Here is a 16,435-nt window from a genome sequence, read left to right as displayed (position 1 = left end):
CTCACCCAGCTCCTTAGAGCCAATGTAGGAGGCCCAAATGAAACTCCCTTTACAATTCAAATTGCAGAGATACGCAATTTCTTTAGTTTATCTACAATTCACCTGGTCTTCACAAACTCACACCTGCTGCTTCGAGATAAACATTCACTTTGCATCTTACCTTGCGGCGGCGGGGGTGGGGGGGGAGGTGGGGGGTGATTTATTTATTTATTTTTTAAAGTTTTATTTATTCATCAGACAGAGAGGGAGAGAGAAAGCACAGGCAGAGGGAGAGGGAGAAGCAGGCTCCCCGCGGAGCAGGGAGCCTAGTGTGGGACTCGATCCCAGGACCCCGGGATCATGACCTGAACCGAAGGCAGACACTTAACGCCTGAGCCACCCTGGCGTCCCAAGCAGGGGGTGATTTAAATAGCCCTTTGGGTATTTTGCAATCTCCCAGAGAGTGACCCCTTCTCCCTGCTTTTCTCCCCAAGAAGGTGTCCCCATGTAATGGGGGCTAGTGCAGCAGAAATGTGCCAGAACTGGGGTCCTAAGGAACAGTGCCCTTGCCCCACTGGTCTCTGGAAAGGTCTCTGCTGAGGGGTTGCCCACCCGTAGGTATTTGCACCAAGCACTGCAGTAGTTCTACATCGTGGTCTGGGCTCCGGGTTTGTCAGAGCCTGTGGTGGGGGCCCCCCTTCAGGTCTTGGTGGCTGCTGACTCCTGGACCTCTGCCAAGTTCTCCAGACAGTCCTAGACCCAGGGATCCACCCCGACCCTCCGCGGGCTGGTCTGTCACCTCGCCCTGCCACAGCCAGCCCCTAGTTCTTGGGTCAGCTTCCACATAACAGGAAAACTGAGAGACACTGAAACCTTAGGACCTCGCTTTTCCTTCCACACGCTGGGCCAGGTTGCTATGGCCACCGCAAGACTATTGTGGAAGCAGCCTCAGAGTACTGTGGCCTACCAGAATCCAGGTGTGGAAGCAGGAAGCTCCTTCTTCCCGGAAGGTATCCTAACTTCTCTATGTCCCTCCCCAACACCAAGTCAAAAGTCTGGAAGTTAGGACACAGACATGGGCCTGGTTCACTCGGCTTCACTCTCTGGTTTCCTTCTCCTCTCAGACTCAAGAAGTAGGAAGGAAGGAGCTTTTCTTTTACTTCCTCCCTTTACTTCAACCATCAAGCAGCATGCCCCATGGCTTCACTGTCATAAGCCAAAGCAGAATTTTCTCTATACTACAGAACTCGGTGAACTTGGTTCTCTAGCTTTGGCCTTTAAAAAAGGAAAGAATGGGGCCCCTGGGTGGCTCAGTTGGTTAAGTGTCTGACTCTTAATTTCGGCTTGGGTCATGGTCTCAGGGTCGTGAGATCGAGCCCCACGTCCGGCTCTGCTGGGTGTGGAGCCTGCTTGGGATTCTCTCTCTCCCTCTGGCCCTCCCCACCCTGCTCACGTGTGCTCTCTCTCACTCTCAAAAAAAAAAAAAAAAAAGAAGAAGAAGAAAAGAGAAAGGAGAGAATGAAAGATTTGGGAAACTCAAAATAATAAGCCTGGTTTGTAATGTTATTGTATTGTTGTTTAAACTTATTTTTCAGATAAGAAGCAGAATCCTCCTCCTCCACCCCCTCCTCCTCTCCTTTCATTCTTTTTATATCAAATCCCAGTATTTCTCTCAGCCAAATGGATATCTCAGCCAGACAAAGGCAAGGGTGAAATGCTCAGAAAGGTATGCAAACAACATATTAAATCATTTTCAAAATTATTCAAATGTACAGGTACATGGGGAGGAACCAGAAAAAATAGGCAAACATGGAAATAGTCGTGGGAGGGAGGTGCAATTATAGATGATTTTTCCCCTCCAGATGTTCCTATGTTATTATCTAATAAAAGAAAGTCACTTTTAATGTTGTTATAATGTTTTATTTAAAATAAAAATAACTACCCTGTCACCTCTGGTCCACAATCCACCTCCTGTGTATGTGTGAGATAATGCACCAAGCACTCTGTGTGCTCGAAACGGAATCAGCCAAGCCAACCCACCCTGGAGTGGGGACACAGCTACTGTCCCCGGGGCCACTCTGATCACAAGCCCCCTGCATGCAGGAGGAAGCCTGGAGGTACTCTGGGCTGGGGAAGGGGGCACAGGGTGTGCACTGCTCCAGGCTTAGCTGCTGTTTATGGGGCTCCAAAGGATCTCTGAACAAAGGGATTGGGGAAGAGTGCTCCTCCTTAGGCCTGACAGCCTCAACCCCCGCTTCTGAACTACAGATAATCTGGACCCACTGCCCTCGCCTGACACGACTCTGAGTTGCCCAGTATCTAAAGAATCCATTGCTCTTTCCTATTCCTGAGTCCTGAAGAGATCTTCCTTTCCCTTGCAGAGAGTGTGAGGTGGGCAAGGGGTAGCCTGAAGTGTTGGCAAGAACTGTTCGCCCTTTTGACATGTAGGGCTGAGGCAGCTGAGAGCTCGCTGGGCCCTGGGGGAGCAGGCCGCAAGGAGCCTGGGGAGTCAGTTCAACGGGGCACAGCCCCTCCCTGCACACCAGGCCCTCCCCTGCTTCAGCCTCCCCACAGCCCCTAGATGCTCTTCTCTGAATCACAGGCTGCTGCCAATTACAAAAGGACTCTTAACTCTGTTTCGCAACCCCTTGATTGATAGCACTGGTGAGTGAAATTATAAGCCTTAATGATCACGTTAATTTCTGGGGAAAGGGAAGCGGTCAGAAGAGGTTCTCAATCACAAGCGCCACAATCAGCTGGGTGAGTTCAATGACAGGCCAGAGCAGGGAAAGAGGGGGAAGAATTAACTTTTTTAAAGGTCATCAGAGAGTAACCAGGCATCAGAGATTCGGGGCACAGACGATCCTGGAGCCTGGACACGAACCCCCGTCCCGGGGCTCCTGACTGAGGGCGGGCATCAGTGCTTCTCCTCCTTAGCCCTGCTCCGAGGCGGATGCCCCAGAGATTCTGCTGTCACCGTGCTTGGGATATGGCTTGGAGGCTGGCAGCTGTGACAGCCCCCCACATGATCCTCTGAGCAGCCAAGATGGAGAACGACTCGTCTAAATGAAAGGATCTGGGGGCAAGTAGTTAGGATTGAGCGCATTTGGGAATCCACTTAACCTGATTGGCTCTTGCCACCACGGGGAGTTGCTTCTGCTGGTCTCCTGGCCCCGCCTGAAGACAAGAGTGAGAATAAGGCCACCCGGCTCTCCTGAGAATCAAACCTAGGACTTCGGCCTTCTCAAAGCATTGACCCTACTCACAGTTTCCCAGCAGAGCATTGCAATCCCGGGGTAGGTCAGGAAGCTGCGCAGTTGATGTGGTAACATCCTGGTTACCATATTAGGGAGACTGCCCTCTGCACGTGGCCGGGGAGGCCAGCTCAGCAGCGCAAGAGCTCTGATGGCCCTCCCGGATGGGCTCTGTGCTGGTCAGCTGTATTCGGAGCAAACAGCCACTTCGTGTTCCAAAACAGGCTTCACAAACCTAAAAAGATGATTTAAAAATACAGACTAAATAAAATAAATCATGCATCATTTGTGGTAAAGGCATTGGAGTTAATCAAAGAGAGTTATTGTTCTTCAATTTTTCCTAAGTGATTATAAAAAATGTTATTGTAGAATGAGTGGCTTGAGATTCTTAGAGCAGCGTACTAGCCGCAGAAAGTGGCTGCCAAGCTGCTTCTACATTATCAGTTAACCAAAAAAAAAAAAAAAAAAAATACATTATCATTTATCTACTTTCTCTCAACCTTCCTCGTGACATGGATGCACTCAAACGTTCACAGGAGAGGCCTGGACAGAAAAATCGGGGGCAGCGGGCTCTAGGGTGGGCAGGCTGAGACCTACCCCGCCAGCCCGGGGAGCAGCACAGCAGAGGCGTGTCCCTGACAGAAACAGGCATCCTCTGTATTTTTTTAACAGCATCTGAAGTGTTCATCAAGCCCGTGTCTGATTAAGCACTTTTAAATTCTGAGCAATGAAATGGGCCCTCTCATCCCCTCTTGGCAGGAGTGCAAACTGATCCAACCCTTTGGAGAGCCATTTGGTTGTATGTATCAAAATTAAAAATGCATATAACCTTTGACCCAGAAATGCCACTTCTAAGAATTTTTTCCTACAGAAAGACCCCAAGTCCATGGGAGTGTACATGGAAAGATGGTTCTTTGCCGTTTTTTACAGTGAACAACAGCAAGTAACTTAAAGTCTTTATCAGTGAGGAATTAGTTGGATCAACTACAGTTAATCCATAAAATGGAATACTAGGCAGATGTTAAGAAGAATGAAGTAGAGCCACATGTCCCGCAGAAGAGACAGCCATACACACAAAAATAATTTGCAGAAACGTAGAACGTTTCCATTTTTCTAAGGATCATGGACAGCAACCACAGTGCACGTCTCTGGTCAAGGGGTTCAATTCCTGGGCTCCTAAATTGGACTAAAACCCCTAAACTACAAGTGAAATAATTTGGGAGCCTTAATTCAGCTCCTGAACTCACCTCCTGTTCTTTCTTTTCCCTAACATCAAAAGACAACTAAAAGTGATTCAAACGCAAAGGTAAGGCTCCTCACCTAATTGTCACAGTATGTAAATAATACTTTTGAAAAGCAATGCTCCCAGATTTAGAAAAACCATTTGTCAAAAGAGCACCAAAGACTGGTTTTTGGCTGCAGTAATCACTTGGCTACGCCCACCTTCTCTTGTTTGTTTATTCAAATTGCATATATGGGAATGGTATAACTTGAATTCATATATCCAAAGACTACTATGGCACAACCCCAGCCCCCCAACGCCAGCCATAGAGGGTATCTGCCTTAAAATCCATGCAAGCACAAAGGTTAGAGCACCCAAGCTGCAGCCAGCAGAGATCCCCAAATCCCAGAAGAGAGTGCTGCGGAGTTTTTAATCCTGGGCTTTTTCAAATGTTGAAAGCCAGCCTTGATTCATGCTTATCATGGCAGAGATGCCCCCGAACAGGCAGTTCCAGTGGGAATCTCTTCTAGGACAGGTCACTGGAAACTTACTCCCTCTTAACTTTACTGAGACTATTTTCAATGGATTAAAATAGATTCTATGGGGGCGTCTGGGTGGCTCAGTCGTTAAGCGTCTGCCTTCGGCTCAGGTCATGATCCCAGGGTCCTGGGATCGGGCCCCGTATTGGGCTCCCTGTCCTGCCGGAGGCCTGCTTCTCCCTCTCCCACTCCTCCTGCTTGTGTTCCCTCTCTCGCTGTCTCTCTCTCTGCCAAATAAATAAATAAAATCTTTAAAAATAAATAAATAGATTCTATGATTGTGATAGATTTTATTATAGGTTGGCAATACCCTTCTGTCCCTCTCCTCCATGAGAGGAGTACACTTCCCTGCCCCGGGGGAGGCTGGGTTTGGCCAGGCGTGTCTGGCTTTGGCCAGTGGAAAGTGACCAAATGTGACATGAGCAGCAGCTTCAAAAGTGTTTGTGTGGTTTGGCTCAGACCCTCGCACTTCTGCACTCTGCCACGCAAAGAAGGAGCTTTCGGGAAGCTGCTAGTCCAGAGTGAGGAAACACCGAACACGCTTGAACCCAAAATCCAGCCTGGAGCCAGGCCCAGCTGAGCCTCCAGGGACCCGCAGTGCCCAGAGCAGGAAATTCAAGTTCGCTGGTGTAAGCTTTGCGGGTTATTTAGCATCCTTGAAGCAGAACTTGACCAAGACGGGGAGGAATAGCCTTAGACCCTTTGCTCAGCTTTACCAAATCTTGTCACTGATCTCATATTTGTTTCCGGTTCTTTTTTGTCTTATGAAATAAGCCATTTTAGCATCTTCTTGGTACCTTTCACTAATCCCATACGTTCCCAGAGGTAACCACTATTATGCAGTTAGTGTTTATCCTACTCATGTTTGTTTTAAATATTTGTGATATATTTATACCTCTATAAACATAATCTGGTCTTGTTTTATAAGCTGTAAAGCTTTACATAAACACAAAGCTCTATGCATCCTCTGTGATTCACTTCCCACCCACTCGCACACTGTATTTCACAACATGGACCCTTGTTGAATACACTGGCTCGAGTCTACTCGCTCTGTTGGCTTTATGTATAATACTATATATACCACAGGGTACCTATTCTCCACTGGTGGACATTTTCACTGTCAAACATGAACAGTGTTGCAAGGAACGTTCTTGCACACATCTTTGAGTACCTTGCTTTTCTCTAAGCCTCACTTCTCCTCTGTGTGGACTCAGCAGAGGAGTGCCTGCCTGGTCGACCTTGCACACATGCAATCTCTAAGGTCAAATTAGCCAAGAGTTGCTAGGAGCTCTGCTCCGGACTCTTGCTGGAGCTGCTTCCCAGGGTGAACCCACGGCACCCCTGGCCTTGGGCACCTCTGATTTCCGCCACTGGCCTCTGGCAGTGGGGCCGGTGCCCTGAGATTCGCTGGGAACCTCTGAAAGCACTTTCTACTGCTCCTTCCACATCTTACTCACCAATGCAAATCCTCACGCTTTATCTTTTTGATCATTAAATGATTTCAAGTTCCTGGTCAGGACTGAAATGGTGGCGAGAGAGTTAGAGGAGTGAGTGAATGAAGACTCTGTTAATTGGCGTCTTTCTTCTTCACACAGCAATTTTTCTAACAGATGCAATTACATTTGAGAACTGCAGAGAACGGAATCTTATGTTTTATTTCTTTATTCATCATTTTACAAATGGGATTCACTGTAAAAAGGAAATTGCCTTTGTGGTTCAGTTCTTCAGGCTGGAGTGCTCTGAGTTTCAGTTTCTACACCAGCTGATACGGCCACCTCGTAGCTGGCGGGGCAAGAGCCAGCCAGGGAGGGAGGCTAAGAAATCAGGTAGAGTTCCTTTAAATCCAATATATTTTTATTCTTTGTAAATACAATGAGTACAACCTTTTAACTTCACAAATCAGTTAATTCACTTTGTACAAGAAAAGTTTTACTCATCCTATGATAGTCCAAGTGCTGAATATTTTTCCTCAGTGCTAGTACCTAATAAATCAAAATGTGAAAAGTACAGCAGCTATTTTAAAATGGTTGTTTCTACATTTCCATAAGTATAGATTCATACCAAAGGAGCAGCTTATAGTGTAGGACGGAGTGTGTGAGTGTGTGTGTGTGTGTGTGTGTGTGTGTGCATGCGCGCATTCAAGGCTTTACTAGAAACCGGTTTTCTGAAAGGCATTGAAGAGTCTCAGGCTGTTAGCAATGGATCAATCAAGAAACCTTTTAGCCTTCATCTCCTTGTGGTTCCTTCTGACATCATGTCTCTGTTCATTTATTCTGGTGTGACTCGCTGAAACACGAGTTTGGACCCCCATCGCCTTTGGTTTCAGCACTTTGTTAACGGGACAGCGATCTGCCTCATCCTTCACCTCCACTTTATTTGGTTTTGCTGTTTTTATTCATCCTCCCTCAACTTGTGTTCTTTTAGTAAAGCTCTTCTATTTTTGAGATGTTATCCAACCTGAAGTCCTGGTGAGAATCTCATTTTCGTCCACCAGTTCCTTGGACAAGGTTGCCTGGCCTATAGTATTGAAGAGAAGGAGGAGGAGGAGGAGGAGGGGAAGAAGAAGAAGAAGAACAAAAGAAAGAGAAAGGAGAGAAAACAGAGAAAAAGCAAGTCTCACGGCATAAGCTACCTTTCATTTACTAACTCAGTCCTGAAGGCCACTTCATGATGTATTACGATAGAAGAAAAACTTTTGATAAAACTTTTGCTTTAAAACCTAACCATTATTTTTTAAAATAAATTCTCCAACAGAAAATAGTTCTGAAGGCTGTCGTATGATGTTACACACAGAGCTCTATTTGGTTACCCAACTTCATATGCTAAAAAGGAAAAGAAAGTTCTACTGATGGTTCAGCTTTTGAGAGTTCAGCCCGATATTCCAGGTAGGAGGCAGAATGGCACGGCCTGCGGCAACCCCTGAATCGGGGGCCCCCTTCCCAGGGTGTGGCAGCAGGGAGTTCTCTCTGTTCAGGTGGTCCTGTGATGCCCCCTTTCCTTCCCCACTGCCCCACCCTGGGGCAGCACATCAAAGCAACTGGAACTGTTTTGTGTCCATTGGCATGTTTTTCTGAAGGCTACACATTCCCAGGTTTATGCTTCCTGAAGGGTTTGTTAGTTGAGGCTTGTTCTCCGTGGGTCGAAGTTCATCAGATACTGTCCCATCCTGAAAAGCGGGGACTCGGAGCTTAGATATCACTGGATTTGTACATATCTGAAAGCAGTCTTGTAATTGGCACGTTGCCGATGGTTTTTTTGAAAAACACTTCTTCTATGGTTGATGGACTAATAGATCGTAAAGCTGGCAAAAGCAACAGGAGTTTTCCAAAGCGACAGGGTTGCGTGGGATATCTGGAAGAGGAGAAGCCACGAAAGCAAGGTAAGATCCATTACTCTTGTTAAGTCATACCCCGTACTTGAAGGCACACCCTCTTCCTGGCTGGGCCTCTTTACTACCCCACCCGCCCTGCAACAGAGGCCCCCACAGGTGCTTCTGGCCCTGCTCTGCAGGGTGAACAGTTGAGGCATGAAGAGCCTAAATGATGCTGCCAAAATCACGTGGTGACTGTCTCTACATTAGCAAAGGGCTTGCATTTTGTTTGGAGGAAAAGTAATTTTAATTTTTTTTAAAGATTTTGTTTGTTTGAGAGAGAGAGAGGTGAGAGAAAGAGCACAAGCAGGGGGAGCTGCAGGCAGGGGGAGAAGCAGGCTCTCCGCTGAGCAGGGAGCCCAATGTGGGGGCTCGATCCCAGGACCCCAGGATCATGACCTGAGCCAAAGGCAGACGCTTAACCGACTGAGCCACCCAGGCGCCCCAGAAAAATAATTTTAAGAAACATGGTACTAAGTTCGGGTCAGAGAATACACTGAAGGCTGCCAGGGTAGGAAATCACCACGCTGCTGAGGATAAAGGTAGAGCTAACATCCACGTTTTCTGATTCGCAAGGCTCCTTCCTCAGCTCGTTCCCTCAAATAAAATGGATTCCTTTTCTAAGCCGTTCTCCAAATTATTATTCAGGCATTATACTTAGTCACTCTCAGGAATAATTCCGTCCTTATTACACTGCAAATTAAGGACTAAGTTCTGTTGGGTGGTAGTGCCATCCAACTTTCATGTCAATGAAATTGGCATGTAATTAAAGATGTGAGAGATTGCTTAACAATTTCCTCTCTTGATGTCCAACATACGTCTGTGCTCAGATGGGCAAGTTCAATTTTCTGCTGCCCTTAGATGCCTGTAACCTCACTGTGACCCGGATGCTCCCTCCATCAATTTTTTACCATCAGCTACCTATGTATTTCACAAGGAGGGCTCCCGCCTCTACAGCACACCACCCAGAAGACTGCACTCCTGGAGCACCTGTCTGTAAGTAAGCCAGGTTTAACCCCTCCCTGGCCACAGCGTGCTAGAAACTGACAGATAGCAAAACTCCTTCAGAGGAGTTAGGTAGCTGAACGCTGAGTTTAACTGACCAGTAACTGCACCCTGCAAATAGAATCCAGGGGAACCATTGTCACGGCTGTCTCTTGGCTTTGGGCACCTGGGAGTCCCTCTCTTCAACCTGATACTAGGCTGGTAGGTCTTTCTGGGCCTCTGAGGACCTCGTTTGGCTCTTTTGCTGCCACGCTTCATTACCACCCATGGACGAGGACCACCAGACTTGTAATCCCAAGACCCACGTCTCCCTTCTACTTTACTCTCTTCAACAGCTCTGTTTCCCTTCCCAGGGTCAGGCCGAGGAGCAAGCACCCTGCAGTGGGTGGGAGGCTGTGGCTGCCTAGAGAGGCCTCCGCTGTGTCTACAGAACTCACCCAACATTCTGGAAGTTTCCCACAGTGAGGAAATACTGTGGGAAATAGTAACTTCCAGAAAGGATGGATTTTGGAGAAACCATAGACCATGAACTCTTGATTTTCTGCATGTAGATTATCCACTCACCTACTCACCCACTTCTTTTATTTCCTAGTTGGGAAGGGGCTGGTTAGTCAACAAGAATGAACTGTCTGTTCTTTGTGGAGTCCTGTACTACCTAGAAACAGTAACAGTGTGTGTGTGTGTGTGTGTGGCAGAGAGAGAGAGAGAGAGAGAGAGAGTCTAACTACTCAGTATTATTTTTTAGAATATCTATGTCCCGTGGGGCACCTGGGTGGCTCAGTCGTTAAGCGTCTGCCTTCAGCTCAGGTCATGATCCCAGGGTCCTGGGATCGAGGCCCGCATCAGGCTCCCTGCTCTGTGGGAAGCCTGCTTCTCCCTCTCTCGCTCCCCCTGCTTGTGTTCCCTCTCTCGCTGTGTCTCCCTCTGTCAAGTAAATAAATAAAATCTTTAAAAAAAAAAAAAAAGAATATCTATGTCCCTGATTTCATCCATTAGCATAAATAACTGGAAGTTTTCTTTTCAGGCATAAGTGTTCTGTGTCTGTCACAGATCCGTGTATTTGATCTTCAGTTATAGTATACAGTTTGTGTGAGACGCCAATTGCTAGCTTTTTCCTTATGTCCCAGATAATTAGAGAAGTAGCCTACAGAGCTGAGTTTGCGATTTTAACAATTAATGCATAATTAGCTCAGTTTGCAATACTGACTTTTCATTTCAATTTTGGATCTTATTTATCTAGACAGGAAAGTGCTAGAGGAGAATGTTCTCTGATTGAAGGAGCTAAGAAATAAGGCATATGCCTTTTGTCCTATGTACAACTCTAGGTATTAATATTAATTATAGGGGCACGTGGGTGGCTCAGTCAGTTGAGCGTCCAACTCTTGGTTTCAGCTCAGGCCATGATCTCGGGGTCTTGGGATGGAGAATGGAGACTGCTTGGGATTCTCTCTCTCCCTCTCTCTCTGCCCCTCCCCCCTTCTCTAAAAAAATTAAATTATAACTATAGCTCATATCATGAAATAAAAATTCCTTGTCAAAGCAAATGTGTTCCTTCAATGAATAACTTCCTTGTTTTGAGGCTGGGGAGAAGTAGTATATTTGCTATTTTCCTAAAATAGACTCCTGTTAATTTGTGGTTGAGCTCTCTCAGGTCACCCTAGAAGAAGTTTCTGGTGGGCCCTGCCCTCTCAGACTCCCCTTCCTGGGCTCTGGCATCTCCAGTGCCTCTCCCACAGTCCCTGTGCTGGCTCTCCTCGCAGCCCTTCTCCCCTGCTGAAGGCCTGCCATTCAAGGATTGGCTCACATGTTATCTCCTCCATCACCCAGCCTTTCCAGACTTGCCCTCACCAACTAGAATTCATCTCTCCCACTCCCCACTTTGCTTTTTCTCTCTTCGCTGGTCTGAACTGAATGAACACTTCTGTCTACTTCATGCAGTGATAAGGGGGAAGTGTCTTGTTCTGTCTGGTGTCCCACAATTCTCACCAGGAGCCCTGCATGGAGCGAGTACTCAGCAAGGCTTGACTGAATCAATAAGTGGATATCATATTCTTCTCAGTGTGATGTTCTTTGTACCTTAATGACTTTAAATGTCAGAGTCAGTCATGATATACAAGTTAGTTTTTAGTGGGCAAAAAGTGCCCAAATTATGTACTGTTCCATTTTTATAATTTTGAGCAAATATTACGTGCTTACTATACATTCTGAAATTTAACATGGGTTTAAAATTTTAAAACCATAGCACTTTAATTTGAAGGCCATGTACACAGGCACTATCACTCAACATAATTTCAGTGATATTCCATGGACAGGGAACGGTTTTATTCATTAGTTTTCAAAAGAGGATTTAAAACAGAAATAAGCAGATTCATAGCAGAAGCAGTATCACCCCCAGTGAATACGACTGACTTGGGATTTCTCCCACCCCTTAGGTGAGGAAGGCATGAACTGCCTTTAGCTACTCAATTTAGTTACTCCCAGCACAGTGTCTGTGGGTGATGTTGAGATGATGGAGACAGGTTTCCATGGGCTTCCTTTCAAGGTCAATCTGAGAATAAACAATACTAAGCAACTCTATTCTAACCTCAGATCTACTGCAATCCTAACTTGGGAAGCTAGCAAGGTTCCGCTACTCTTTAAGAGCCTTGCTTTTTTTCATCTGAAAATGAGATCACAAAGTCTATACCTCTTGGTGGACTTGTCCATTGGTGGGCCAGGAGGAGCACTCCTGGAGCCCCAGGGGCTGAGCGTTTCTACAACGAGCCAAGAACAGCCCCTTCCAATGGGCTCGGCTTGGGCCAGAAGATGCCTGATGGATGCTATGACTCAAAATAACTCAATGGATACCAGTCACCAAAGCCAAACAGCAGTCACGATGGGGTTAAAGATGGCCTCTCAAGGATGATGCAAATGTGTCCACATGTTTTGATGGATCTGCTTGTTCAGCCAGGCCAGCCATACGGGGTCTGGCAATGCTTTCACTTTGATAATCTAATCTGATCTGCTCCTCTCACCCACCCTGTGAGATAAGTGAGATTCTAACTGTGTTAACTGGGGGGCAACAGGATAATTAGTCACAGAGTTTGAACTGGCTTATTACTGCCTGCTCACACATTCACAATGGAAGCAATTTTTTTTAAGTACACAGTCAAGGCAAACAAGAGTCACCTGGTATGGATGTAGCTGTTGAGGGTTAGCTGGGCCTCATCTTGAAGGGCTGCGATGGCAGCAGCATTCCGGAAACTTCTCAGCTCAGAACCACTGTGTGTAGGAACTAGAAACGAAGACGGGGGAAACTATGATAAGCAGCACAGAAATGCAGATGGGAAGGCACCTCTCTGGAAATGGATGGCCAGCAGGAGAACAGGTAGCGCCCCCACCATGGAAAACTGGGCCAGCCCCAGAGTATCAGCTCCCTTAAAAAAATCCCCTCTTTTTGCAATTATCAGTCTGGACTCTGAGGTGGCTGAGGGAGTGAGGTGGCAAACCTGGCGAAGGAGAGGAGGTGGGGGTTTGCGTCAGCTTACCAGCTTTGAAAGTGACGATGCATTTCAGACAGGCAAATTCGGTAGCATCTAACCGGAGTTGTCTAAATCGGGCCACCACCTCTTGTAAAGCTTGTATTTCAGATATGATCTTGTTCAGCTTCTGGGAATCTGTGTTGTCACCGTTCATGCCTAGAATAGAAATAGGGAATAAATGCTCTAATATGAGGGCATTTTCACGATTTAATATTGATTTTTGACAGAATTCTGCATATCAATATCTATTCAATTGTCACTCTAAGATATCTGATTCCCTGTAAACTGGCTATATTGTATGAAAGTTAATGTAAAATCTTCTCTTGGATGATGACAAACACAGTAATTTGCATTTAAATAACAATGCAAGCAGTCATGAATACAACAAAACAACATTATTTGCATTTAAATATAGATTTATAAGTGACAGGTATACTCTATTGTTCAGCAGGAATTTGTTATTCTTTACATGTTGTTCTTTTTTCAGTAATGTATTTTTATGGTAATTTCTACAACAAAGTCATTAAATTGTGCAATTCTTACCAGATACAGCCAGTAGAGTGTTAGCATCAACCGGAATGGCCCATTGTGCTATTCCTAGAACAAACAGTTCTCTCCAAGCATCTTCCAAAAGCATCAGCTGTCGTACAATAGATGTATAATATAATATAGTGTGTAATTTATAAATTTACAAACAATTTCAATATGTAAATTTCCATTATCTTAAAAAGTGCTTTAAATGCCTGTCTTGGTAATTTTTCCTCTGAATATTCCAGCTTTTCCTTTATTTTCCATATTTTCCTTTTTGAAAAGGTGCCTAGAGATAAGCACAGGCTTCTGAGAGTCAGCCATTCCAATTCCCCAAACTTTGCTTCCTTTGAAAAGGGTTTACCCTTCTTGGCCTTGCATCTATTCATTCCCGACCACCTAGAAACTTCTCCAGAGACCCAGGCTCTATGAAATGCCACCAGCAGCTCAGCAGGCAGATCCCCTTCATATAAAATGCTGGTATTATCAGGGTTGAGGATTACAGACTAAGCGTGCAGATCTGGGCCCCCATCTTCCTAGAGGGTTGGGGGGCTGGGCTGGGAGAGAGAGAGAGAGAGAGAAAGAGAGATCACTAATTCCCAAGAGGCATGCAGGGAAATCAGGGTGTAATTATGTTAATCGGGTTGTGCTGAGTTTACCTCATCTCACTCCCTGATTTTTCTGAGACTCATAAGTGGACAGCATCAAGGTGCTTGTCATTTTCACTCTAATAAAATGTGCTACTGAATATTTAAAATGAAAATCTGGCTCCTTTTCCAAATTAATATACTGGATTCCACTTCATTGCAGTTTGCTTGTTGTTGAAGGGTTTCCACTGAAGGGCTAAGTGGCAGACAGTAAGTAAATTTTGTTTGTATTAAAGAGTATACAAATACCGGTTTTCAGAGAAAGTAGCCAGCACACACACACACACACACACACACACACACACACACACACAGCAAATGGTTAGAGTCAACCAGCAAACCTGGTCAAAGATAGAACCTAACTATTTTGAAAAAAAGCTGTTTTTGAAAAATCTCTCAAAAACCAGTCAATTCTGGATGATTTATGTGAAGGTATTTCCTTTTGGGAGCTAAGAGCTGAATTGTGAAGGCTTGTAACCAAAATCACAATCAGACCAAAAAGGTTTAATTTTGAAAATGCTTTATTTTTAGTTTTATTGCATTAGGTACAGAAAATAATACTTTAAAATGCAAGGTAAACAATATCTAATTCTGATCATGTCTGAAAGTCCAGGCTATGGAAAAAAGAACATCCCATGCTAGAAGATTAAATGTTTTGAGCACATTGCTAGGTCTCTCTGTAGGAAACATACTTCAATATTAAAGGGCACCATTATGCTTTAATTAGGTATAAAATGAACTAAAGAAATAAGCCACTTGCTTTCAAAACTACTTATTAGCCTTTTGAGAAATTTGTCATTAATTTCCACGAATGTACTGGTAACGGCCAATGGTTATGAACACTTCATTTTCTTTCTTGCCCTTAAGATTAGAAAAATTCTGGCAGAGGCTATTTCTGAGATCCCTAACAACAAAATTTCTGGCCTTTGGTACGATGTAATTTTAAGCAGCATATACTTTTTCTCCCTCTGACTGTCATTTACAACCACAGAATTATGCACAATGCCCATTTGTTTACAAAATCTCTAAAAGTACTTCAAGAATTAAGGGAGATCCTAGCCTGTAGGAGGTGTGCAATGCACCCCATAACCAAACATGCTCATCAATTAGTGGTCAAGGTCGTGAGTATCACAATGGAAAATATAAAGCTGTGAACATGAAATAATGAGACTAGCTCTGAAAATCTTACAGGCGAATACTCTCATCACCTATTTCTCTCAGGTCCAATATTCTTAAGAAACATTGTTTTATTAACAATTTTAAATGTCATTAAGATTTTTTAAATTTGTGATTAAATTTGATGTTTCAATTAAACTTAAAAAAAAGAGAGAGAGAATGTTCTTGTATATTTGTTTTTCATAGACCAGATCCAACTTTCCTGAAATAACATAATTACCTTTCTTAGTAAGGATACCATAGCTAGGTATTTTGAACCCATCGTAGGAAGCTAATAAAAATTGTCTCCTCATTGCTGTTAAAAACGGATGCCTGGCCTTCAGGATTTATCCAGGTGACCTCCAGTTTCATAAGGCTGACCACTGTTGTTTTTTGTTTTTTTTCCCCCAGGCCCCTTCCCCAAGAGCTCAGTGCCCTCTTGGTCATACCTGGTCCTGCAAAGATAGCGTGGAGAAAGCTGGTACACTCTTAGCCCACTTGATGCTCATAAACAGAAGCCTGGCGGCTGATTCACACACAGACTCTGTGGCCACTTCATACAGATACATTGGGGTCCCATTCACTTCATGGGGGTACTGAGCGGGGAAGAAAGAGAAACACCAGGGAGTGAGGAAACCACAGCTTTGCAGGAAGAGCCAAACTTTTAATTTCCTAATTAGAATAGGGAAGGAGATAGGCATTTGGATGTTCTGCTTAAACATGCAGTTGCCACTGGTAGACAAAAAACAAACATCTATATCTATAGACTTTGAGAAATAATAACCACTGGGAAAGGCCCATTTCCAGTCTTTGGGGGCTTGTTCCTTCCAGAGGGGCATCTGGCTTTTCTATCCCCTGCAGCAAATTTTCCTCCGACTGAGCCAAGTGCCAGGCCTGTCTCCCAATTTAGACAAGAGCTGCTTGCATTTGTGTAAATAAAAATAGATGTGAAAAAAGTATAAATTAATAGGCATCCCAAACACAAATATGCATATGAGTATTTTTAGAAAGGATTAGTATATTATGGAAATATTTCAATTAGACATCTTAATCATTCACAGAGCATTCCCATTCATAACTGACAACATATTCATAACACTACTTTCCCAAGCTTATTATACACATCAGGGGTAAGAAAGCAATATTAAATATTGTGCTTGTGCGTGTGCCCAGGTGTTTGGCTTCCCTGCAGTTTGGGGCTGCAGCTGGCCCTCC

At 44.8% G+C, this 16,435-nt stretch overlaps 1 protein-coding gene across 1 annotated transcript in view; it reads right to left on the bottom strand.

Annotated features, from left to right (window-relative positions):
* Positions 1–6,826: 6,826 nt before the first annotated feature.
* Positions 6,827–16,435, bottom strand: part of NR2E1 (nuclear receptor subfamily 2 group E member 1) — a 79,727-nt gene continuing 70,118 nt past the window's right edge. The window contains exons 5-9 of the mRNA XM_081828757.1: positions 15,670–15,816; positions 13,434–13,530; positions 12,897–13,046; positions 12,538–12,643; positions 6,827–8,345 (exon numbers count right to left, since the gene is read on the bottom strand). Coding sequence (XP_081684883.1) covers positions 8,183–8,345; positions 12,538–12,643; positions 12,897–13,046; positions 13,434–13,530; positions 15,670–15,816 — 663 coding nt within the window. The 3' untranslated portion in view covers positions 6,827–8,182. The remainder of the gene's footprint in view (positions 8,346–12,537; positions 12,644–12,896; positions 13,047–13,433; positions 13,531–15,669; positions 15,817–16,435) is intronic.

This window comes from Leptonychotes weddellii, chromosome 8, assembly GCF_054177405.1.
Source record: "Leptonychotes weddellii isolate Sample4059 chromosome 8, ASM5417740v2, whole genome shotgun sequence".
NCBI lineage: Eukaryota > Metazoa > Chordata > Mammalia > Carnivora > Phocidae > Leptonychotes > Leptonychotes weddellii.
This window is presented reverse-complemented; position numbering and strand designations above follow the sequence as displayed.